Source organism: Octodon degus, unplaced genomic scaffold, assembly GCF_000260255.1.
Source record: "Octodon degus isolate 3935 unplaced genomic scaffold, OctDeg1.0 scaffold00076, whole genome shotgun sequence".
Lineage (NCBI taxonomy): Eukaryota > Metazoa > Chordata > Mammalia > Rodentia > Octodontidae > Octodon > Octodon degus.
Window position 1 is genome coordinate 9,208,828 of NW_004524652.1, and position 24,762 is coordinate 9,233,589.

At 41.2% G+C, this 24,762-nt stretch overlaps 2 protein-coding genes and 1 pseudogene across 6 annotated transcripts in view; all 3 read left to right on the forward strand.

Annotated features, from left to right (window-relative positions):
- Mapkapk5 (mitogen-activated protein kinase-activated protein kinase 5) overlaps positions 1-8,438 on the forward strand; it is a 30,856-nt gene extending 22,418 nt beyond the window's left edge. Inside the window, exons 10-14 of one of the 5 annotated variants that reach the window (XM_004635924.1) lie at positions 1,029-1,149; positions 4,324-4,454; positions 4,746-4,861; positions 5,846-5,950; positions 7,986-8,438. In XM_004635924.1, the coding sequence (XP_004635981.1) occupies positions 1,029-1,149; positions 4,324-4,454; positions 4,746-4,861; positions 5,846-5,950; positions 7,986-8,080 (568 nt within the window). In that variant the 3' untranslated portion in view covers positions 8,081-8,438. Of the gene's footprint in view, positions 1-1,028; positions 1,150-4,323; positions 4,455-4,745; positions 4,868-5,792; positions 5,951-7,979 lie in introns of those variants that run through there. The other 4 variants (XM_004635923.2, XM_023720586.1, XM_023720587.1 and 1 more) reach the window with 4 other exon arrangements.
- A 4,034-nt stretch (positions 8,439-12,472) lies between these two features.
- On the forward strand, positions 12,473-15,807 carry LOC101582729 (disintegrin and metalloproteinase domain-containing protein 1a). Its single transcript, XM_023720435.1, has one exon. The coding sequence runs from the start codon at positions 13,123-13,125 to the stop codon at positions 15,805-15,807; it is 2,685 nt and encodes an 894-aa protein (XP_023576203.1). The 5' UTR covers positions 12,473-13,122.
- Positions 15,808-22,908: 7,101 nt separating this feature from the next.
- Positions 22,909-24,762, forward strand: part of LOC105742826 — a 14,592-nt pseudogene continuing 12,738 nt past the window's right edge.

A 24,762-nucleotide genomic window follows, 5' to 3' on the forward strand; every position in this document is an offset into this window, starting at 1 on the left:
CTGTTAGGAAAAACTAGGAACTAGAAAAAAGGACTACACTAAAATAGAGTAATAAATTTTTTTAGAATGGGGACACGGAATCCTCATCTGTCTTCACATGCTATTTTCATGCTATATGTTCAATTGTTTAACCAAATCTTTAATGTTCTCTCTGGTTGTTTGCCAATTTTCTGTAGAATACATTTTTTTTTTTTTTTTTTTTTTCCATAGAGCAACACTCCTTATCTTTCTTTGGCTTTGGGATTCTTTTCTGAATAATCCTTATTTTAGAGATCTGAAGCTGTTCATTCAGAATGATCCAGAAGTTTGTACAGTATCAGAAAGGGCAGTTAGGCTTGTGGTTCTGACTCTGACACTTGGAGTGGGAGAATATATAGTTGGAAGGGAGTGGTACTGCAGAGGGCTCAGGAAACATGCATGATAAGGTGAGTTAGGAATCGTGTTAGCATGAATAGACAAGAAGTAAAAGTTTTACTAAAAAAGCAAATGATGAAGAGGCATTATGTTAGGCCTAAAAGAAATGCCAACTCCTTCTGTTTAGTTTTTGAATGTCTGCAATCAAGAAAGACATGTGTCCTACCACATGATGATATGACCCTTCAACTAATTTTGTCACCAGTATTAAGCAAGAGTACTTCAAATTCTTTTGTAAGTTAGAACCCATTGTTTTAGAAATTCAGTAAGGAGATTCAAGATCTCAGAAACTATGAACCATGTAAGATTACCATAGTGAACCCTAGAACTCTGAAGTATCACTGGATTAAGCTTTTTTTGTACCATTTTTTAATCTCTAGTATATAATGGGACCACCTAAAGACACAGTATCTCATAACAAAGGGTTGGGGTGGAGTATCTCATTTCTCCTCTGCGAGGAGAAGGCATAGGCCTGTGGGAATTGGTGGAAAGGCAGAAGCAGCTTAAAAAAAAAAAATGAAAAGAAGCTACAGCTGATAAAGAGCCATACCCTGGAACTCCCTGTGCTTCCTTGTGGGGCATCTGTGGATGGCAGCCTGTTCTTTTCTCCACAGGCTCCTGAAGGTCAAACCGGAGGAAAGACTCACCATTGAGGGAGTGTTGGATCACCCATGGCTCAACTCTACTGAGGCCCTTGATAATGTGCTACCCTCTGCTCAACTGATGATGGATAAGGTTTTGAATGATACTTATTTTGTTGGCTGAAAAGGCAGTGTTGAGAAAGGAATAGCTCTGGTTTCCTGAAAACCAGGAAAGAACTTTTTTCCATAAAAAAACCACATCAAAAAAAAAAAAAAGTAAAAGAAAATCACATCAAAATCTGGTAAATATGTACTAATGGAACACTCAAAGGAATGTCCTCCATATTTATGATGTGGTTTGAGGGGTACAGAGCAGTAAGGACACCCTTCCCTGAGGGGCTTACACAAAACTGGTTAGGAATATAAGGCCAGTACACACAAAGAAGAAACTTGTCAGACATCAAAAACTTTGCAGATTAAATTTTCTGTGAATGTTATGGGAATTCAGAAAAAGAACACCTCCAAAGGTCATGTAATTTGCTGCACAAGAAGGCAGAAACCCTCACACTTACTATCTGCTGTGTAGCGGCTTCTAAGCTCTTTCACAGATTCAGGCTAAGCTGTCCTAGAGGAATTTCAGTAGACTGTGCAAGTGTCCATGTGAAATGAAGAACATGAGCATAAAATAGAGACTAAAATTCATCAGTAGAAAGACAGCTTGGCCTCACTAATGAGCAGTCAGTGAGACAGGTATGGCAGAGCCAAGCAAGGAGACACTGGGCTGCAACTGACAGGCCATGTGGATTTTTGAGAAGAGTTTTGCTATTTGGAGTATATTTAGGATGGTCGTACAGATTTGCAGACCTACCATCTGCAAATGGTAAGTTTGTTCAAAGATGGCTCTGGGAACAAAGACATAGAGATAGATAATAGGTGCAGTATCTACAATGAGAAATTCTGTAGGTGTATTTTTTTTTTTTCTTCAGTTTTATGTGTTTGGTACAAGGTCTCACTACGCAGCTTGGACTTATAATGGTCCTGTTTTCAGTCTCCCCAGTGCTGGGATTACAGGTGTGCACCACCCTACCTGGCTCAGCATGCTCGGGGTCAGGGTCAGGGGTGAGGCTGGCACGCCGTGTGGTGCCAGGGATCAAACGAACCCCTGTGTTTGCCTAGGCAGGCACTTGGACCCTGAGCTATCTCCATGGCCCTGTTTCTGTAGTTTTCTGTGATGTGTATATACAAAGAGATAGTGGCTGGCTTAGATGGTAATAGGACTGGCAAACAGAGAAATCAGGAAAGAGGCTGCTTTCTATGAGGTCTTATAGGCTACAGATATTGACTGAGATAACAGAGGGATATTGAAGTGAATGAGATGTGTACTACAGGACACCAGTCTGGCTGAGCTGAGTATTACCAGCTTTAAAAGGATGGGGTCAAAGTTTGAAGAGTATGTGAACAAAGTCTGTGGTGGTACACTGTAATCCCAGCACTCAGCACTCAGGGAAGCTGAGGCAGGAGAACCATTATGAGTTCGAGACCAGCTCAGGCTACAAAATGAGTTCAAGGCCAACCTGAACTGCATAGTGAAACCCTGTTTCAAAAAGACAAAAAAAAAGGGCAAGTGAACAGCCCAAACCAAACAAACAAATACATAACGCTGAGTTTAGCCAGGAGAGTAGGAGAAAAAGAGCAGGAGGAAAGAGACTTCTCTGCCATCTCTTTCATTTGTGGATAGTTATCTTCCTCCTTTAAATGTGCCCAGTTATCCAGAAATGATATGGCCAGGTCATGGTCCAGAAGAATTCTTAGATCCAGGTTGTTAGCAACATGAAGGTTACAGTATAGCATTCTTTAAGATCTTAGAAATGAAGAAGTAATATTGCTTTTTGGAGTTACTTAAAAAATCAGTACATAATGAAGCAAAGCCTGAATAATGCAGAATCTGTAAAGACAGAGTGGTTCCTAAGGCCTAGAAGAGCACTGTAATATGACAGAGCATTCTCTTTTCTAAAGAAATCATGTGGTCAGGATGTTAGTACAAAAATGGTTTTATATACAGATGTTTAGTAGCATCCGTTTAAGTCCTACCTAGGATGTAGGTAGCTATTTTCATCTTTTTCATTGGGCCATTAGTGATGGATGAGGCCAGAGATGAGAAAATATACTAGGATGGGCTATAAATACATAGGGCCCTTCAGTGAGCTTGAACTGTTCTTGACCTGACTGCAAGCTCACTAAGGAACTCACTGCTTTTTAAAGTTGCCAAAAAAGTTCACTTTTTTTTTTTTTTTTTTTTTTTTTTAAAGAGAGGGTCTTGCTGTGTAGCTGAGGCTGGCCTTGAACTACCGGCAATCCTCCTGCCTTAGCCTCCTGCGTGCTTCAATTCCAGGGTGTGCTACCATGTGTGGCTTCAGTACTTCTTAAAGTTGCCAAATTCTGTTGTTAGAATTCAGATCAAATAGAAGTATTAAAATAAAAATCAAATTCATTCTGCCACAGTCTTAACCTATCAGAGATAGGCTGTGGCTTTATGTATCTGTCCTGATATATACTCACAGTTGGAAAAAGGGAACATCTTATTCCTACAAAACAACCTACTGATTATTTGGCTTTTTATCTTGGTCTACCTATGGTGAGGATGCACATTGGTCATAAAGGCACAGATTTAGAGTTCCAGACTCCATAAATGTTATTTCTCACTGAGAATTAGTTGACTTGTTTATCCTTTGGGATATGGTCTTAATTCATCAGGGTCTGCCCTTTGGGTTGGGCTAGGCTCAGAGTTCTAAATTATCAGGGTTGAGGTGACTGTGCCAACTATGGGGGCAGTGAATAAAATGGCAGTCTGTAAAGTTTCTCGGGCAGCAGCTGGCCACTGGTTTTCCTACTTACTCTCCTTGGTGGCAACAAGCACAAGCTTTATTAGTATTTCTTATATTTTTCTTCCTAATACTAAGGAGGAAAGCCTACTGGTATGTGGCCTTTGATTGTTCTGGCATTCCTTGGGGCCTACAGATCCAGTAAATCTTGTTTATCAAAATTTGTATATTATTGGGTGCTTGTGGCTTAGCTCAGTTGTTTACAGTGCCTGCTTGGGCAAACTCAGGCGTAGGGGACCGTGGTATGATGCCCACCTCCATAACCTGCACCAGATCCACTCTTAAGGCACCCTAAGCTAGCCCCATCCCCCCAAAAAAAATCCTTTTAAAATTTTTCTATTATTAGCATAAGAGTGAAACTGCCTTTGGAATACTTTAGACTTTTCCTTCTTAGGATTTAGATATCCAGCAGTGAATCAAGAACTGATCACAGTTTTTATATTTAGGCAGTGGTTGCAGGAATCCAGCAGGCTCATGCAGAGCAGTTGGCCAACATGAGAATACAGGACCTGAAAGTCAGCCTCAAACCCCTACACTCAGTGAACAACCCCATTCTGAGGAAGAGGAAATTACTCGGGTAACTGAGCTGTTTCTTTGATTCTTCGTGGCTATTGTGGTTGATTGCTGAGTGGTAAATGCTCAGCCAAGAGTCTGCCTCTTTTTCCTTTCTTTTTTTTTTTTTTTTTTTTTTTTTTTGCCTCTTATGAACATAGAAAGGATAAACTCTTTACATAGCATCAGAAACTGGGCACATTCTGTAATTATTTATCTGAAAATTCTTGTTACCTTGTGTTTAGAGTTAGTATCTGTTAAGGGTTGAGTTCCAAGGTTCTCACTTTGTTGTTATCTCTCCCCTAAACTTTCAAAGCACCAAGCCAAAGGATGGTGTTTACATCCACGACCATGAGAATGGAGCTGAGGATTCAAATGTTGCCTTGGAAAAGCTTCGAGATGTGATTGCTCAGTGTATTCTCCCCCAGGCTGGTAAAGGTCACACCATTTACTAATGCTCTGTGTGCATGTGTGCATGCACATGTGTATGCATATGACAAAAGGAATGACTTGATTTGGACTTGTCTGTTTTATCTTTGTGTTAAAAGAAGATAAATACACTATATAAATTAGCCTGTATCCAATAAAGAGTGGGCAGTGGAAGTCCAGAAATGTGATAAGTTCTGTGTTTCTTAGGGTTTCCTATGGGCTTAATTGTCATTGTTAGGTATCGCATGTAATTTTGTGTTATATTAATATGACGAGGGCACAGAATGGAGGATGAAGAATGAAAGTACAGAGGGTCGAGATTAGGTTGCAGGCTGTGAACATCATTTTTAGTCTTTAGAATACACTACCACATTTAGCTTGTAAATATAAGGAGAATACTGTTTTAGTTCAGAACTAGCACTTGGCACAGGCAGCTTAACTTACACATGATTTTTTGTTGGTGAGAGCTTTCTTTCCATGTGTTCTCTCATCAGAACGATGTAATGTGAAGAGCTATTCTCAGTTGATAAATGGTAGGCTTCATGGATTAAGCCAAAAAATGACGTACGTGATTCCTTGGTTTTAAAAGAACTCTTGTGAACTCATGTAATATGTCTCAGCCTTTTAAAGCAGTGGATGAGCTGAGGAGAAAGAAGATCCACATAGTCTTGTTTTCCTCCCCTCCTTTGGTCTTAGGATGGCCAGGTATTTTTGCTCAGTGACAGTCTGCTAAATCCTATTGCTTATCACCTAATATTGAAGGAGCTATTAGAGCATTCATGTGAGAATGTCAAGATTGAAGAGTTGATAGACTAGAAGTGGTTGATATATAATGTAGGGACTAGCAGTAAAGCTAGCGTCTGGTGAAGGTTTACACATTTAGTCATCATTTCTGAACTAGTTGGACATCATGTCCTTCCATCTCTGACACTAGAATCCCATGATGCTGCAGGAAAAATGCAACTTCCTCTTCATCCTTACCAATAGGAGAGAATGAAGATGAGAAGCTGAATGAAGTAATGCTGGAGGCCTGGAAGTATAACCGGGAATGCAAACTTCTAAGGGATACCCTGCAAAGCTTCAGCTGGAATGGTAGGGCCCTTAATCACTCCTTTCCTCCATAATGCAGAAGTGATTATTTTTAGAATATGTACTATCTCTCTTTGGGGCCTTAACATGGGGCTGTTTTCAGATGAAGTGAAGCTGGAGGATGACTGGAATATTGACAGAGTGGTATTAGCTCTATATTAACTGCCCAAGCATATGTGGATATGTAGTCCTTTCAGTTGTTTTCCAGAATTCAAATTAATTATGTGATGCAGAGTCAACACTGGAAGGCCTCTATTATGCACCACTTGAGTAAACTAATCCCAGCTCACAGAACTCTCCACGTAACTGGGCTGTGTTCATCAGATCATTAAGGAACAGCATACACTAAAGGGGACAAAGAAGAAAAAGTGCCAAGAAGTTCAACCTGCTGATCTGCTTGCTAGAGAGGAGCCATTTCACTCAAGAATAGGAAATTTGCCAGATCTGTTGGTTGAAATTTGTCCCTAGGAGAACAAGTACAGGGATACATTTCCTTTTAAAAATTTAAATAGCATTTTGGAACTGATTTTTATATAGTTAAGTTCCTGGTTTATGAACATTCCTCACAGATACAAATGGAGCTTGTATTACAAGCAGCAGTAGAGGTAAACAAGTCATGGAATTAGCTCACCTGTCTATTGCTGTGTGCTAACTGTAGTGTGATGGTGTGTAGTGGTACAGTACTCATCAGAGCCCAGGATGTCCAGAAGCAAGAGGAAAAGCAGTGGGGGTGTGGCAGGAAACAAAGCAATATAAATTGTATATTTGTATATAAAACTTGCTTTGTTGGATTTACTTATGAATGTTCTCCCAGAATAAAACTCATTCATGTCAGGGACTTAGTGTATTGTCATTCCAGTTTATCACATTACTTATGATGAATTCCAGGATGTACAGGGAAAGGAACAAACTGAGTTTGTTTCTTGTATGTGCCTTTGGAAAAGAGGGATGGGGACTATCCTGTCCATTCTCCTGCTTGGAAGAGATTAATTTCCCTGTTTTTTAGTTTTATTTATTTTATTATTTATTTTTTTGGCAGAACCGGGGATTGAACTCGGGCTCTTGCGCTTGCCAGGCAAGCACTTATTCTACTGAGCTCTCTCCCCAGCCCTTTTTTAAAAATTTAAGATATATCAGCAGTCTAAAACAGTAATTACATGAATCGTTGTTTACTGAATTTTCACAAGACGAACACTCCTTGTAACTAGCACCTACGTTATATAGTGAAACATATACTGTGTTCCAAGTTGTTGTTTCTACTACTGTAGATTAGTTTTGGCTAGTTTTGTAATTTATGTAAATAGAATCAGACAAGTCTTTGCATCTGGCTGCTTTTAGCTGATGTTCTGTTTGTGAGTTCTGTCCATACTGTTGTGTAGCACATGATTCATTGTCACTATATGCATATGCTGCATTTATCCATTTTATTGTCAAGTGGATATTTGGATTGTTTCTAGGTTTTATTAAGAAATGGGCTGCTATAAATATCTTGTCTATGCTCTTAATTAACAATTTGTTTCTCTTACATAGCTAAATTAGATTTGCTAGTCCAGGCAATGCCACCAGTTTTTTAAAATGGTAGTATGAATTAATGAAGTCCCGTAAGCAGTGTTTGAGAGAAATAATTATTTTATACCCATACCAACTCCTGCTATTGTCTTAACTGTTCTTGTTAGTGTGCAGTGGTGATTTATTTAGGTATCTTCCCCACTGAATGCAGCTTTCTTACAGATGTGTAGGAGTTCTTTATATATTTAGGGAATGTGTCCTTCATCAGACATACATACATCTTTGTGATTTGGTTTTATGTTGTAGGGCATTTTGGGTTTTTACAAGCAGGTTAGCAGAACAGCTCAATTGCTGTCAGAAAAATGGGAGATTCAAAATTGCTTTTGGTCCATGTTGAGGGTGGTTTCTGCATTGGTCAAAGTGAGTTTGAGACTGGTTAGGTGACCTCACTAGGTTCCTGTCCAAAGACCAGCACTTCTCAAAGTTTGACAACTGACCTTGTTGTTTTTTTTTTTTTCTTGAGTTTCAGGTCATGGATTCACAGATAAAGTAGATCGACTAAAACTGGCAGAAATTGTGAAGCAAGTGATAGAAGAGCAGACTACTTCCCATGAATCCCAATAATGACAACTTCATACTTTGTTTTTTCTTAACAGTTTGAAAAAATATTGCTTAATGTATAAAGTAATTTTTATGTAAATTAATAAATCATAATTTAATTTTCACATTGTTTAAAGTTGCTATAGATTTAGGTACAGGATTTATTAATAGTGTAATTATTGTTTTTAAGAAAAGCTCAATTCCTAGAGACATGTTATTACTCTATAAGACTGTTTAATCTTATATTTGTAAGATGATAGATGGTATTGTCAAGCAAGGTTGATTTATTTGTAATAAAGTATTCAAAAACTTGCTAGAGGTACATACAGGACCAACTGTACTGACCTTTCTGCTTATGAACAGTCAAGTCAAATACTGTGGAGCCTGGCTTCAATTGCTCTGTGTACATATTTTGTACTTCATTGGTAGATTAGCTCTAGTACCAAGAAATTGTTGTGTGTCCGGCATTGGAGACTTAAATTGCTGGAATTCACATGAAGCATGCTTGGGAGCCTCAGGAGCCAGTTCTCATAATAAAAAAGGCAGAGAATAGTGCTGTCATTTTTCTTGCACTTAATTCCCCCGAGGAAAATGACATTTCCTTCCAGTCATATTTGTTAAAAGAGTATTGATGTATTTCTTAAATCTAATGGGATTTGCTTTGAGTTTATTCTTTACAGGTTTAATGACAGCTGCCTCCTTTCCCCTTCCTTGAGGTCCCACTTGTTCTCTCCCTCCCCACTTAACCCTCACCTGTTTTATTACTTTTCTTTCTCTTCTGCTTCACTATTTGGGGTGCTTTTCCTGAGAAAGTTATATATAACAGAAACTGTACTATTAGACTTGCATATAAAGTTATCTAGCTTTTTTAGCTGCTCTTTTTCTCTATAATATTTCTTCTTGGGACTGGGGAGATGGCTCAGTGGAATAAGCGCTTCCCTGGCAAGCGCAAGGGCCTGAGTTCAATCCCTGGTTCCACAAAAAAAAAAAAAAGAAAAAAAAAAAGAGTTTCTTCCTGCATTTCTTACTAGCTTCCCCTGGGCTGTATTTATTTTCTTCAGTACCCTTCATTTTTATAAAGCATGGTTCTGGCCCAGAATACAGCTATTTGACTGGAAAATTCTAGTTTTCTGTTGTAGATATGAATGCAATTCTTTATTTTTAAGCAGTATTTGGTGGGTACCTATGTTAGTGAATGGAAGAGCTAATAGGCAAACTCCAGTTCATGGCACAGGGTAACAGGATGAGTAGTCTGAGTTATTCAGTTTTATTCTACCGTTTCTTTAGTCAAAGTTGGTCCTACAGGATTCATTCCTTTTCTAATCCCTCCATTTTGCTGAGTGTGTCTTCAGGTTGGTATGTCCCTATGTAAAGTGACTGGAAATATATAACAGATGGTGTCACTGGGCAGGGTGGTACATGTCTGTAATCCCAGCTCTCAGGAAGCTGAAACAGGAGGATCTCCACGAGTTCAAAGCCAGCCTGTGCACATAGTATGTTCAAGGCCAGACTGAAATACATAGCAGGACCCTGTCTCATAAAACAAACAAACAAACAAACAAAAAACCAAAAAGCCAGAACAAATACATGGTGTCTTTTAAGAATTACATTATACTGATTCTCTTTTATCTTGCAGAATATGCAATTCATGGTTTGTTTGTTTTTTTTCTTTTGAGGGAGGTTCACTAATCTTAGGTGATGTGACTGATAGCTGTTAAAAGTAAAAAAACACTGCAAGAAGAATGGGTAACAAAATCTGAGTGAGGGGGCTGGCGAGATAGCTCAGTGGACTAAAGTACCTGCTTAGGCAAGCGTAAGCAATAGCAGGGACCGCAGTTTGATCCATGGCACCACATGCTGGCCAGGTTGGTATGTGGTAAGCCCTCAGCAGGCTGAGCAGGCCAGAGTCCGGGGTAGAGTGGTGCACCCTTGTAGTCCCAGTGCTGGGGAGGCTGAAAGCAGAAGGATCACCACAAGTCTGAGCTGCGTAATAAGACCCTGCAACAATCGAGTACATTTTAAAAAAAATCTGAGGTAGTTAAAAAATGTATATGTATCAGCTGTAGACTTACGAGCCTACTCAGCTTTTCAGTGAAATCAGTTTTTGCCGTCAGGGAAAGCTGCACTTTGTTTCTATAATGTCTGAGCATCTGTAGTGTTCTGTCTTAGGACAGAGTTTATGGGAGGAGGAAGGTAGTAAAAACCTGACAGCATACAGTGTACAATTAGCAAATTTATCACTTAGGTATATTCTAAAGGCTTAGCTGATTGTCTCTTTGTTCCAATTTTAGTATATGTGCTGCCAAAGCCAGCACTGATTGTCTCTTTGGTGTGATGAATTTTAGCATGGTGTAAGAATATATAAAATGATGCCTTCTTTTTGAGCATCAAATGCCCATGTTGCACTTACTTTAGGCTGAATTCATCTGGCCTCTAAAATGAAAGCAGTGTGTGTCCAGCATAGTGCTGGAAGTCTGTGAGAACCTCAGTGGATGCCTCAGCTGTTGTAACTCAAAAATGGGTTCTACCTTGTAGAGATCCTTGAAAACAATCTGAGGAGGTCCTGCACTACCGTGTTCAGAGTAAGGTTTTATTTATATATTCCTAGGCTATTAGAAAATTCTACTGTAACATGAGGTTTGCCAATAATACAAAAGCCACGTTAACAAAATGAAATTATGTCTTACAGCCTGTTTATCCCCTATACTTGTGGAAACACTGTAGGAATAGTTCTTAAAGTAGTAGGTTTCAGCCTCTAGTTTCCCTATGATTTGTTAACCTGCTTAATAAAACTATTATTAGTCACCCTAATAGATTTAGATTATACCACAGTTGTAAGTCTGCTTAATGTAGAGTAACGTGTGTTTTTGGCTGTTAGGTTGTAGGACTATGGGGAATGTCTCAGAAATTTACGTTTTGAAATACACAGAGGAGGAATTGCTTTTTAAAAAAGTTTATGTTGCTTGGGGATTTTTTTGTTTGTTTGTGACAGGGTCTTGCCATGTAGTTCAGGCTGTGTTGAATTTATATACTATGTAGCCCAGGCTGGCCTCAAGCTTGTAGTGATCCTCCTGCCGCAGCTTTCTGATTACAGTTGTGCACCACAATGCCCAGTCTTGTTACTTGTATTCATGTAAGAACAAGTTAAGGGTATATACTCACACACACAAAGTAGAAGTTGAATAATTGGCACTGTTGATCAAAGAAATCAAAAGATTTAAGTCATATCTTGTTAGTATATTATCAAAGAAAATCATTTCAACTTAAGAATTAGAAAATAGGATATCTTATATTAATTATGTATTTTTTAATGGAAAAGTGTTCTCCCATTATTATTTTTGGAACCAGGAATTGAACTTCAGGACCTTGCTTGTACCAGGCAGGTGCCGTGCTGCTGAGCTATAGCCCCAGCTCATTCCATTACTGATTCTTGATTTTTTTTGTTGTTCAATTAAATAACAACCTAATTTTTGCCCTATTTGTTTTGATTAGATACAAAGAAATACCTTCCAGAATATATAATTTAAAGAGGTTTGCTCTTACACAAGCTACTGAATGAAAGTAAGTGCAGCTGGAAAACATTCACCATTAGTGCTATACATTTTTAAATGGGTTTATGATGACAGTATGAAATTTTTGCTAGATGTTAATGAAATACTTTACTATTTGTAATGAAAATTAAATATTATTATTTGAGAATAAGTAATGCATCTGAGATCTTATGATACCATATGATTTCTTTCTGAATCAGGGCATTTCTCCATGTTCAGGTATTACCACCCTGTATTTTAAAATTTTTATGCTGTAAATATTTGACTTAATATAAAATTATTTTTATGTAAGATAAAAGATGTAGACTCTTATTTTAACTACCTTAGGATGCACAAGATAATAAATAAATGGGCAGGGAATTGGTAGACAGGGCTTTTTTCTTTTAAATTTATAATGCTAAACACAACCAAGGAAATTGACATCAAAAACCAAGTTCAAGGACTTCCAGACATTTAATGAGCCAGGTGCAGTGCTACACACCTGTAACCTCAGGACGCTGGAGGCTGAGAGAGGAGAGTTGCAATGAGTTCGAGGCCAGCCTCAACTAGATAGTGAGATTCTGTCTCAGAAAAAGAAAAAAAAAAGTTCTTACGTAGCCTATTTTTCTTGATGAAATGGTTATTAATGATTAATCAGTTTGTTTTTATCCTACATTTTGTTATTACATTGAAGCAGTTGGGAAGAACTGAATTTTCATCCCTTTATGTTTCCACACTGAACATTTATCTAAGAATTTGGAAATACCTTAAAATGTTAGGTGATTTCCAGGATATATAATTTATAGTTTGTTCTTACATAAGCTGCAAAACAAAAAATAGGAAAAGTTCCTTAGGAGAAATATTTGGTAGAGAAGAATTGTATTTATAGGCAGATATAAGATGTCTAAACTCATTACTTATGAACAAAGGATAATGGGAACATCCAAAGGATATCCACATATAGTTTTTCATGAAGTAAAGGGAAAATATTTATGGACAAAAGGGGATTGAACTGAAAAATAGTACCTTGGAAATACCATGGAAAGGAAGGAAAAAAAATGCAGTGGCAACAGAGAACTCTGCCTTACTCAGAGATCCCTAGAGAACCCCCCTCCCCCTCTCCAGGGGCCCCTTCAGAATGTTGGGCTTCAAAGAATGAGCAGATTAACAAGTATCAGGAGTCATTTGGCCTGGGGAGAATAAAGGATAATTTGCCTGCATTAAACTACTGGCTGAATCACTACAGGTCTTCTATTTGGGTCATCTCTGCATGACCATCAAAGAAATTTAGCCAAGAAATATAATAGTTGTTGCTGTTGAAAGAAATTTCTGTACTGTAGATACTACCAAAGGTCAAGAGAGAAGCAAAAATAGGAAGAGAAACAGCCTGAAGGCCCTAAGATTCACTTGGTCAGCAACCACCCATGAAGGAACCAACATAGATCTGGAGATAATACCCAAGTCTCTAAAAGAGGCTTGTCAGAGAGCAGCTGCTGCTAGGAATAGACTTGTGTTACCAACGAATTCATTAGGACCATGTTGGTGGCAGAATCACTGAAAGAGTCTACCACAGTCCTACCTTTACAGAAAAAGCAAGTGGCCTTGGATGAAGTTAAGATAAGGTTTCAGATTTGGGATGCTCAAAAGTGGAAATGGAGGATAAGGCCAGTACCAAGACGTTCATGTTTTGTGTTAAGGATCTTCATGCTGTTGATAATACTTCTACCCAGCATGTACAGTTTAGAACCAGTGCATTACTCTTCCTATGAAATAGTCGTCCCCAGGAGTCTGACAGTCAAGGGAAGCGAAGCCCCAGGGGAAAAGACCACTTACCTGCTGCTTATGCAAGGCCAGAAGCAGCTAGTTCACCTGAAGCCAAAGAAAGACTATTTGGTGGATGATTTTCCAGTCTATAGTTACCACAATGGCACCCTGGGGCAAGAAATCCCTTCCATCTCACATGACTGTCTCTATGAAGGCTACATAGAAGGAGCACCAGGTTCGTTTGTGTCTGTCAGTACCTGTTCAGGTCTCAGGGGCATCCTGATTAAGGAGGAAAGAGCCTATGGCATTGAGCCCATACCATCCTCCAAGAAGTTTGAGCATGCGCTATACACCACAGCACATCAGGCTCCAGTCTCCTGTAAGGTCTCTGCCAAAGACAGCCAAGCGGTGTCCACCAGCTGGCAGCCAGGGAGCGGGAAGCCTCCCGATCTACAGGCTCTGTCCTCCTTGTGGTCACACACCAAGTACGTGGAAATGTTTGTCGTGGTCAACAACCAGCGGTTCCAGATGTGGGGCAGTGAGGTCAACGAGACAGTGCAGAGAATAGTGGACATCATTGCTCTGGCCAACGTCTTTACTCGAGGAATAAACACAGAGGTGGTGCTGGCTGGGATGGAGATTTGGACCGAGGGGGACCTGATAGAGGTGCCAGTGGACCTGCGAGTCACACTCAGGAACTTTAATCGCTGGAGACAAGAGGAGCTGTTCCCTCGTGTGAGGCACGATGTCGCCCACATGATCGTTGGGCATCATCCTGGCGAGACCTCGGGTCAGGCATTTCTCAACGGAGCCTGTTCCAGTGGCTTTGCGGCGGCTGTCGAAGCCTTCCATCACGAAGATGCTCTCCTGTCTGCAGCGCTCATGGCCCACGAGCTTGGGCACAACCTGGGTGTCCAGCATGACCACTCAGCCTGCGTTTGTAGAGATAAGCACTTCTGCCTCATGCAGGAAAATATCACTAAAGAGAGTGCCTTCAGCAACTGCAGCTCTGACTACTTCTACCATTTCCTTCATGAGCACAGAGGGGCCTGCCTATTTAACAAACCACAGCCAAAAGGCCGCAGACGCAGGGATGCCAACTGTGGAAACGGCGTGGTGGAGGAGCTGGAGCAGTGTGACTGTGGTTCTGCTTGTGACAGTGATCCATGCTGTGAACCAACATGTACACTGAAGCCGTACGCAGAATGTAGTCAGGGACTCTGCTGTGACAACTGTAATTTTAAAGAACGGGGGGATGTATGTCGTTTTGCTCATGATGAATGTGATCTCTCTGAATACTGTGATGGTACATCTGAAGAATGTCCTGCAGACAGCTACAAGGAAGATGGCACATTGTGTAACAGAATTTACTATTGCTTTGGGGGTGAGTGTAGGGACCCCGACCGACAGTGCCTGAATCTATTTGGCTCTCCTGCAAGATCTGCCCCTGAGGGCTGTTACTTGTCAATAAACGGTGAAGGGAACCGTTTTGGAAACTGTGGCCGTCCCACTAAGGATAATCAGGAATATATTCGTTGTCATGGTAATGATATATTTTGTGGAAAGCTTGTGTGTACAGATGTTGCAGTCTTGCCACCAATGTTGTCGAATTATACAGTGATCCAGGTTGCTCATGGAAATGACTGGTGCTGGAGCATGGATGCCTATAACAGCACTGAATATGATGTGGAAGATGGCAGCCTTTGTTCCTCAGATAATTTATGCATTAATTACATCTGTACTCAATATTCTATATCCCACCAAGAGTGTGATTCTGAGTTACTATGTCATGGGAATGGAATATGCAACAATTTAAAACATTGCCATTGTGATGATGGCTTTGCACCCCCTGACTGTGTATATCCAGGAAACGGGGGTAGCGTGGACAGTGGTCCTATTGTTAAGTCACCTGAGAAAAAATTAAGTACAGCTCTCCCTTTTTTTACTATTCAGGCTAGAGAGATGAACCTCAGAATGATAATACTCATAGTCCCTTCATTTCTTGTACTTTTACTATGTTCTCTACTTGTAATTGCTTATCTCTGGTCTGAAGTAGAGGAGGTGGTGGCGTCAGAGAAATCAGAGGAATCATTTGATTCTTCAGAAATCCCATCAGAAGTGTCAGAGGAGGCCCCACCACCAGAGGAAGCCCCTCCACCCGAGGAGGCCCCACCACCTGAGGAGGCACCTCCACCGGAGGCCCCGCCCCCCGAGGCTGCCCCACCACCGGAAGAAGCACCACCACCACCACCACCACCGGAGGCCCCGCCACCACCACCAGAGGCCCCACCACCACCACCACCACCACCACCGGAGGCCCCGCCACCACCACCAGAGGCCCCACCACCACCACCACCACCACCACCGGAGGCCCCGCCACCACCACCAGAGGCCCCACCACCACCGCCACCACCGGAGGCTCCACCACCACCCCCTGAGGCACCTCCACCCACATAGTCTCTGCTACCCAAAGCCCCAGAAAAGCCTGCACTCAAAGAGGAAGCAAGTGAAGGGCATGAAAACCCAGAGGCAGAATTTTAATGGAGGATGAAGCCAAATACATTAAAAGGCCTTAGAGAACCCAATGTGAAGGAACAGTTTATATCTGCAGTGGCTTTGATTGGATTATACCTTACTAATGAAGGGGAAGAGATTACCCCATTTTTAATATACATTGAAATATATAACAATATAAATTGGTTGTATTTTCATATATGAAATGGTACATAAAATATTTACTTTTTATGAAACAATTTTATTTAAACTCTTTCATGGACCATTACTATCAATGTTCTGTATCAACAGGGCTAATTTTGAGTCACCTGAAATTGATGAGAGCATTCCATCCTCTAGCTGCACTGCCTGACATAATGTGTCATTGTCCTTACACTGCTATAATTGAGTTAATCATCCCAATCATAACTTCTGTTTTGTTACCAATGTTACCCATGATTTGAATACACTATTTTGCTCTGTCAGTTTCTGTTCATGAAATATTGTTAATTTTTAAATAATAAAAGTTTTTTTTCCAGGGGGGGCAGCATTCCAGACTCCAAGTAGCCTAGTACTTGAGGTTCCTTTATTTTGGGGCTCTGTAAGGTAAGGGGTTATATGTGATCCATGGATAGCTAACATTGCAGTCACTGTGCCTAGGTAAGAAACCCCTGGCACAGTGCTGAGTTCATTTTTGAAGCATTAATTTTATTTTCTCTAAGTTGTTTCTATTGACTTTGATATTTGTGTGTGTGTGTGTGTGTGTGTGTGTGTGTTTTGTTCCTTGAATGCCTTCAGGGCACTTTTGCATGGCTGGAGTGTTGTGGGGATCGAACTACAGCAAACTGAGGCTGCCAGCATTGTGGAAGCAGCCACTTAAAGAACTGAGCTAGGGCTGGGCCCCCTGATATTTTGTAAACTAATATCAACAGGGACATCTCTAAATGTAACAACACTTTGATGTAGTTGCTACTAAAGCAAGCACAGAGCAAGTACACTATTAGAGTATAATATTACTCTTTCTGTGTCAAGCACTATGTTAAATACTTTACATTTAAAATCTTAATCTTCACAAGGTCTCTGTGAAAACTTCATCTTGTATATGAGAAAAGACAGGCAAAAGAGCCAGGGAGGTGTGTGGTACATGTTTATAGTCCTAGCACTCAAGAGGCTGAGGCAGAGGAATCACTGGGAGTTCAAAGCCAGCCAGGGGTATATTTTTAATTGCCCAGACTATGACCTCTTTCTTAGTGGCTACTGAAACAAAAGTCTTTCAAGTGGACACTGATTTCTATCTAGAAACTCCTGCATTGTGTAGTAATCAGGGATTAATATATTTTTAAAGTAGGCAATTAATTATAGAAGCAGTGAGCCCTTAGCAATTCTTGTGATTTGCCAAGCAAGAGACATTAGGTGCTTTAGGAAGCAGTTGAAGTGGCAGTGGCAAAACTGCCACTTAGAATCTAGGTATTGTGAAGGAAGCCAAAAGGACCTGCTGATATAGCAGATGTATAGCTGTGACAGAAAAGGAGCAGAGGAGGGTTCTAGGGCTTTGCGTTCTTGTAGTTATCATTTACTGAGATGGTGATGAGTGTGCAGAGCACAAGTATTAGACATGTTTATACCAAATATCTACTGGACACCTAGTGGGCATGTTCTCTGGGCAGTGAGACGACTGGGTCAGGAGATGAGGATATGAGTCAGCCAGGATTTGAGAGTTTTGCATTCCTAGCTGAACAAGTATAGCTAGAGAAGGGATCTGAGGACTGGGTGAGGACTTAGTTCTGGGATGTTTCATGTGTACATGTTATGAAGATTCTGGAAGGTGGTCAGAGGGGGTATGTCCAGTATGGCAAGTGTACTACCAAGAGAGAGCTCTGTCCTGAAAGCCTAGAGATGAAAGTGTTTCTATAAAAGTTTTACACTACAGATCCAGTCTACTGGCAAATTCTTATGGTCCATCTTCAACACATATCCAGAATGTGATCTCTTGCCAGCATCCCCAGCCTTCCAAAGCTGTGCAGATCACTATCAAATCCCTCCTAGACAACTGCATACATCATTAACTTGCTTGTGCTTCCACGCTGACTCCCTTAGAAGCTTCTTCTCTACTCAATAGGCAGAGTGATCCTTTGTAAAATGTCAGATCACTGAGTTCATCATTCAGAGAAATGGAAAAGATATCACTATATATCACAACTTTGGAAGAATGTAATATTCACGATACCAAGCACTGTTGAGAATGTAAAGGGCTGGGGAGATAGATCAGCAACCTAAGCTCCGGCCTGGCAAGCACAAGGTACTGTCTGATCCTCAGTACCAAAAAAGAAAAAGGAAGCTGAGAATGTATAGCATTAGTGATTCCTATCCTGCTTTGGAACTAAATTGGCACATCACTTTGAAATACAGTTTGCTATGATGTTCCAGTCAAACGTCCACTTCGCCTGTGTCATGACCTAGCATTATTATCTCCATGTGTGTATTCTAGAATACACGTACATCTCTCAGGGTCGTTATTGACTGTGCATAGTATTCACTAAAATAAAAAGATACAAGTAATGAAATCATTAGTGAATTGTGAGGTATTGTGGAACAATGAAAAAAATGCACTATGGCTTCACACAATAACATGAAGGATAAGGAAAAAAAGCACGGAAAGAAATTAAAGTCAAACAAAGGAAGCTATATGCCAGGTGTGTGGCATATGTCCATAATCCCAGCACTCGGAAGAAGGCTGAAGCAGCAGGATCACCAGGAGTTCAAGGCCAGTCTGGCCTACAACATGAGTTCAAGGCTAGCCTGAACTTCAGAGCAAAACCATATCTCAATAAGACAATCAATCAATCAGAAAACAAATAAATGAAGCCATATGTAAAGTTGTAATTATATGTACCATAAAAGTCTAAAGACAGAAAAATGAAATTACATGTTATAAGTTGTGTATTTAGAAAGCAAAACTAAGAAAAGAGCAAATAGCTATCACAAAAGACAAGATCACAATGATCTCTGCACAAGGAATGATCTGTAATGATAAAGGACACATAGGTCATATCTGTGGAAGTTAAAGTGTTAATTCCTTGATGAAAGTTATAGCTACATAGGACCAGGGAGGTGGCTGTGTAGAATAAGTGCTTACCTGGCAAGTGCAAGGGCCTGAGTTCAATCCCCAGCCCCACCAAAAAAAAAAAAAAAAAAAAGCTACATAGTTCTAATAATTCCCTGAAATGTACACCTATTTTTCCAAATGCAATTTTCAGTGAATGTGCAGTATTTAATCATTTAAAGTGTTACACAGGAGAAGACAGCCCCTTCAGGATTCTGCAGCTTCAGCATCAGGCACAGTCACAGCTCAAGTTCCACCTTTGCTTACTTAGGAGGAGCTAGGGAGTCTCCTCCCTAGCCCACAACCTGGGGACTATAGCTACTGGTGCAAAGTCTTGGCTTCACTTGCATTTTGAGACCTGGCAAAAGTTCTAGCTCCTCCTACTTCCCACAGTTCCAGGAGTGTGGCTTCTAACAGGCCCCACCCCTGAAAACATATGCAGTCACTCTGGGGATACTAAGAAAGTCTCTTCTTCAACCTACCACCTTCAGACTGTGGCTGCAGATGCCAAAAGCCCAGCATCACCTGTGCTGTCCTACGGAACTGGAGAAAGTCTCAAGTGTGTCCCTTGGGTGGAAGTGTCAGGTGTGTCACACAGTTCCAAACACAGAGCTGTTAGGGACTCAGACACCAGTACAACTTGTGATCACCTAGCAGAACTAGGAAGTCCTCTCCTTAGTCCTCAGCCTTCAGACTGCAGCTGCTCATCCAAAAAGCCCTGAAATCCTGCAAGCCTGTGTCTAGCTCCAGGATCATGACTACCAATGCCATAGACCTTGGTCCCATCAGACCTTGCCTTATGTGACTTAGCGATGTTCTTATCCATATTCTGCATCTCCAGGACTGCAGATAACAAAGCCACAAGCCCTGTTACTACCTGCACTTGACCAACAGGGTGTAGGGAAGATCTCCATGTGGCACACACCTCCAGGGGTTGGAATTCTAGTGCCATAAGCCCAAATGTTAAATGCAGGCCAGGGGGATCTAAGGAAGGTCTTCATGGCCTACAGACTTGGGATCATAGAGGCTGGTGCTAAAAGCCAGCTTGTCCTTTGGCAGCTAGAGAAGAAGGTACCAGATGGATTCCATGGGTCTAGCAAAGTGGTCAGTAGCACCACAAGCCCCAACACCACCCACAATCATCTCAAGGGACCTAGGAAAAGTCTCTTTGTGTTCCACAAGCTTGAGTCCATGGTTATGGGTGTCATAGGCCTCAATATCTCTTGTACTCATCCAGCAGAACTTGGAGAAGATCCCATCACCACTGTAGTTCCAGAACTATGGCTTCTAGTGTAAGAGGCTGAGACACCACCTGAATTCATTTTTAGTGCCCCAAGGAAGATCTCCTTCACATTCCATGGCTTAGAGCCCGTGGCTATTGATAGCACAACCCTTTGTAGTGCCCGTACTTGTTCCAATGGACTTGGGACAGTTTTTTCCACATCCTGCACCATCAATAATGTGGCAGCTGCGACCATAAATCCTAGTTCCATCAGTGCCCCACTGTGTGGAGTCTAAGGACATGCAATTTTGGAAGGCTCTGTTTACTCCAAAGGTGTATAACTATATTCAAGAACTGCTGCAGTCTATATCTTGAGACATTCACTGACACTGCTGACATCAATCAAAGCCGAAGAAATCATAGAGGCTTACCTATATCTGAAGGTGCCTACCTTGCAGAACCCAATATCTCTTCTACTTAAAAGTATCTTTTTCTACCAATAGCTACTCCATAAAATTGGAAGAGACAACCATTATAGTACTTGTGCAAAAAATCATTCTTAGGAAACTCAGTGGGGTACAAGAGTGCCCTAATAAACAATACAAAGAAATGAGAAAAACAATTCAATTCAGTATATATTAGTAATTGACCAAAGAGACAGACCCTTAAGAAAGAACTAAACTGGGTTCAGTGCTGTATACCTGTAATCTCAGCTACTTGAGAGGATGAGCCCGGAGGATTGCAAGTTTGAGGCCAGCCTAGATAGCTTACTTAGACCCTGTCTCAAATAAAATTAAATAAGCTGAGGACATAGTTCAGTGACAGAGCAGTTGCTTAGCCTGTTTGAGATCCTGGGTTCAATCCCCAGTATTGAAAAAAAAATTATGACTTCTGAAGCTGTGGGTTTGAGCCCCCAAACCCCCCACCCCCAAAGAGCACTTCAATAACAGACTGAACAGAAGAATGAACATGAGGACAGGTCTTTGGAATTAACCCAGCCATACGCATACAAAAGTGAGAAGAAAAGGATGGAGTAAGAAGAGGAGGGAAAAGGAAGAGAAGGGAAGAAGGAAAGAAAAGAAAAATAAGGCATGAGAGAAGAGGGAGGGGAGAAGAAAGAAGATGAATAAGAAAATCCTATGAGACTTATAGGCTATGGTTAAATGACTTATGAAAACTACAGAATAAAAGGGTAAAGCCCCTAAAGACCCGGTTCCTGAAAAAATAACCACAAGGATCCTGAATCTTCAAAGACATATGGATTTCTAGGTCAAAAAGGCTCAAAAGACTCCAACTACTCTACCATATACAAGGCACTAGGTATATCACCTAGCATTGTTCCCCCCAAAAAATCCCAACTAGAGTCAACCAAAATAAGCCCAAGGTATATCATTGTTACAATGTCAAAAGTGCAAGACAGAATTCTAAAATCAGCACACACATGTGTGTGTACACGTACACACACACACGTATCAAGTCAAATATAAAGGAATATCCATTTAGACTCAGAGCAGAAAGCATACAGGCCAAAAGAAAATGGAATGATACATTCAAAGTCCTAATAGAAAAAGAAAACTATCAACCATGAGTACTGTACTCAGAAAAATTATTCTTCAAATGTTAGAAGCAGAAACTAAGTGAATTCATCACCACCGGGCTAGTGCTACGAGGGATAGTCAAAGTAGCACTACACTAGATATGAAAAGATTATCCACCATCACAAAAACACAGTGAAGTACACAAAGCAGACTATTATGGTTTTTGTCTAGTATTCCCCCCAAAGCCCCAGGCAGTCATGGGGCAGATTCTAGAGTTTGTGATTAATTTATAATCCAATGCTGGGATTATGGGTGTAAATGTTTCTGGGATTATGGATGGCAGTGCTACAGACACAGACAGCCTGAATGTAACACAAGGAAGAGGCTTGCCTCTGCTGCTGTTGCTGCCACCGCCGCCACCGCCGCCGCCGCCACTGCTGCTTCTCCTCCCTTTTGGTTCTGCTGTGTTGCTGTTTTCTGCAGCCATGAACTGCTGCCCTCTTCCATGTGCCGCTCTGCCTTGGAGCCAGCCAAGAATGGACTGAAGCCTCCACAAACTGTGAGCTAAATAAACCTTTCCTTCCTTAATTTTGGGTGTCAGGTATTTTGGCCCAGCAATGAAAGAAAAGTAACAGACAAAAACGTAAATTAGTAAAAGGAAAGAAATAATAAAAATCAAGCCAGAAAGCAATAAAACAAAAAATAAAATAAAAAAGATCAGTGAAACAGTTGGGTTTTTTTTGAAGGATATACAAAATTGGCAAACTTTTAGCTAATCAAAAGAAAAGAAGCACCAGGCATGGTGGCGCACACCTACAATCCCAGTGCCCTAGAGGCTGAGGCAGGAGGATCACCGCTAGGTCTTGAACTCTGGTACAAAGTGAGCTGAAGGACACCCTGAACTGCATAGTGAGACTCTGTCTCAAAAAGACCTAAATAAATAAATAAATAAATAAATACAAACAAGTTTATTCTAAGAAACTAGAAGACCCAAAAGAAATGTATTAATTTCTTAACATGTACATCCTAAACTGAATCAAGAAGAAACAGAGACTGGGCATGGTAATGTGTGCCTGTAATCCCAGCTCTTGGGAGGCTGTAAACAGGAGGATTACTAGAGTCCGATCTAGTAGTGAGACCCTGATCACCCTGTAGACCCTTCCCTAAAAATAAAGGAAAAAGAAAAAACAGAACCATTCAACATGGAGGCAGAGGCTGATAAGCTGGAACTGATGTTCCAGAAAGCTGACTCTGATGTAGATTACATTCAGTAAAGGCTGGAATATGAAATCAAGACTAAGCATCCTGATGTATGAGGAGAGGGTTTTTTTGTACAGTGGAGGCTGGCCTTGAACTAATAGAGGTTCTCCTACCCTGGCCTCTTGAGTGTTAGGATTACAGGCATGTGGCATCGTGCCCACCTACTTCCCAACCTTTTTAAGGTAGAATAATGTCCCACTATATAAAAATCCAGTTACATTCTTTTATTCCCAGTTATGAAATGGCAAGATTATTTCCACATCAGACCAAAAATTCGGAAAAAACAGTTTATAAAACCAGCCATCGGATCCTTCCCTGGTTACAGATCTTAAACGTCCAGCTGGCATCTGAATGCACTTCCCCAATCCTTACCCACTGGAAGCACATCCAGCCTAGTTCTTTTGTTTTATCTCTGCTTAAATACTTAACAAGGGTGGAGAAGGAGTAAAGGAGAGACAACATCTTGACAAAGGTGGATTAAAGTCTAAACTAGAGCTTCTTTTCTAGGATAAAATTAACCTATTGAGAGAACCACCATCCCCTACATTCACCCCTCTATGACATATTTTTTCTTTCTGAGAAATATAAAGTCTCTCCTTAGATGGCAGCCTAACCTTCCCCTCGTATGCAGTATTGTCTCAACATCATCATATTGGCTTGTGTGACACTGCTTTGTAGGAGCCTTTCCCTTCCAATTTTGGATTAACACCCAGTCTCCAGGCTCAAAAGAGTGCACAGGGCTACGAAGGGGAAGAGGGTGATATTTTAATACAGTTTATTGTAATCCTTTCAAAGTTCTTTGTGCCTGCAGCTGCTGTTGCAGGCTCAGAGTCCCAGTGTCTTGTACTCCCTCCAAAACCAGCACCAAGTGTAGTGGCCTCTGAAAAGGATTTCAAGGGGAGTGAGCTCATCCCAGTACAGGGTACAATGACCACAGTAAGGCCATCAGGAGCATAGACCAATTTGCACCCATCTCTTGACATAGTTTGGACATTCTTTAGGGTACATTTTGTGGCTCTACTTGACCCAAATTTTGGGGCTAGTAGGCAGTACGTAGCTTCCATTTTAGGCCCAAAACATTGGAGAGGCTTTGCACCACTCCACCCACAAAAACAGGACCATTATCTGAACCTACCATCACTGGGAGCCCATACCAGGGAATGATCAGTTCCACCAATGCTTTTACCACCTCTGTAGAGGTTTTGGTTCTAGTTGGCATGACCTCTACCTATCCTGAGTAGGTGCAAACAAGCACCAAGAAATACTTTTTGTTTCCAACCATAGGCTTGATCAGTGAAATCCACCTCAATGTCTTTGAAAAGGTGGGCTCCCTGTCAGTGGACACCTGGCTCATACATACTGCTCCCATCCAAGAACAGGACAAGATTGGGGTCTTGAAGGGGGTGTTTCTTCAAGGCCAGGTCTTGCAGAATACATGGCCTCGATAGTCTCCATGCAATCATTTTGGGGGCTCCAATGATGTCGGCAGTAGAGAAGCAGGGTTAATGGCCTGTACAGTCTTAAGAGTTAAACGTGAGTCCTCAAGAAGGGCTGATGGCAGAACAGGGAGCTTGGGTCCTAGACTTTTCTCTCAAAATCAGTACATGGTCAGGGATTCCACAGCCACTGAAGCAATATTCAAATCCCACAGAGTTGCTGGACCCTCTCCCGCCCCCTCGGGCCGCCCCCCACCCCTCCCGCCGAGTAGGAATTTCTGCCGACTTCCGGGAACCCCCAGACCCAGTCCTAGCCCAGATCCGGTGAGTGTGTGGAGAGCTTCCTGCTACCCTGTGCCG

What these genes read in the sequence shown, in the direction of transcription:
- LOC101582729 (XM_023720435.1), top strand. Translation starts at nt 13,123, where the DNA reads ATGTTGGTGGCAGAATCACTGAAAGAGTCTACCACAGTCCTACCTTTA.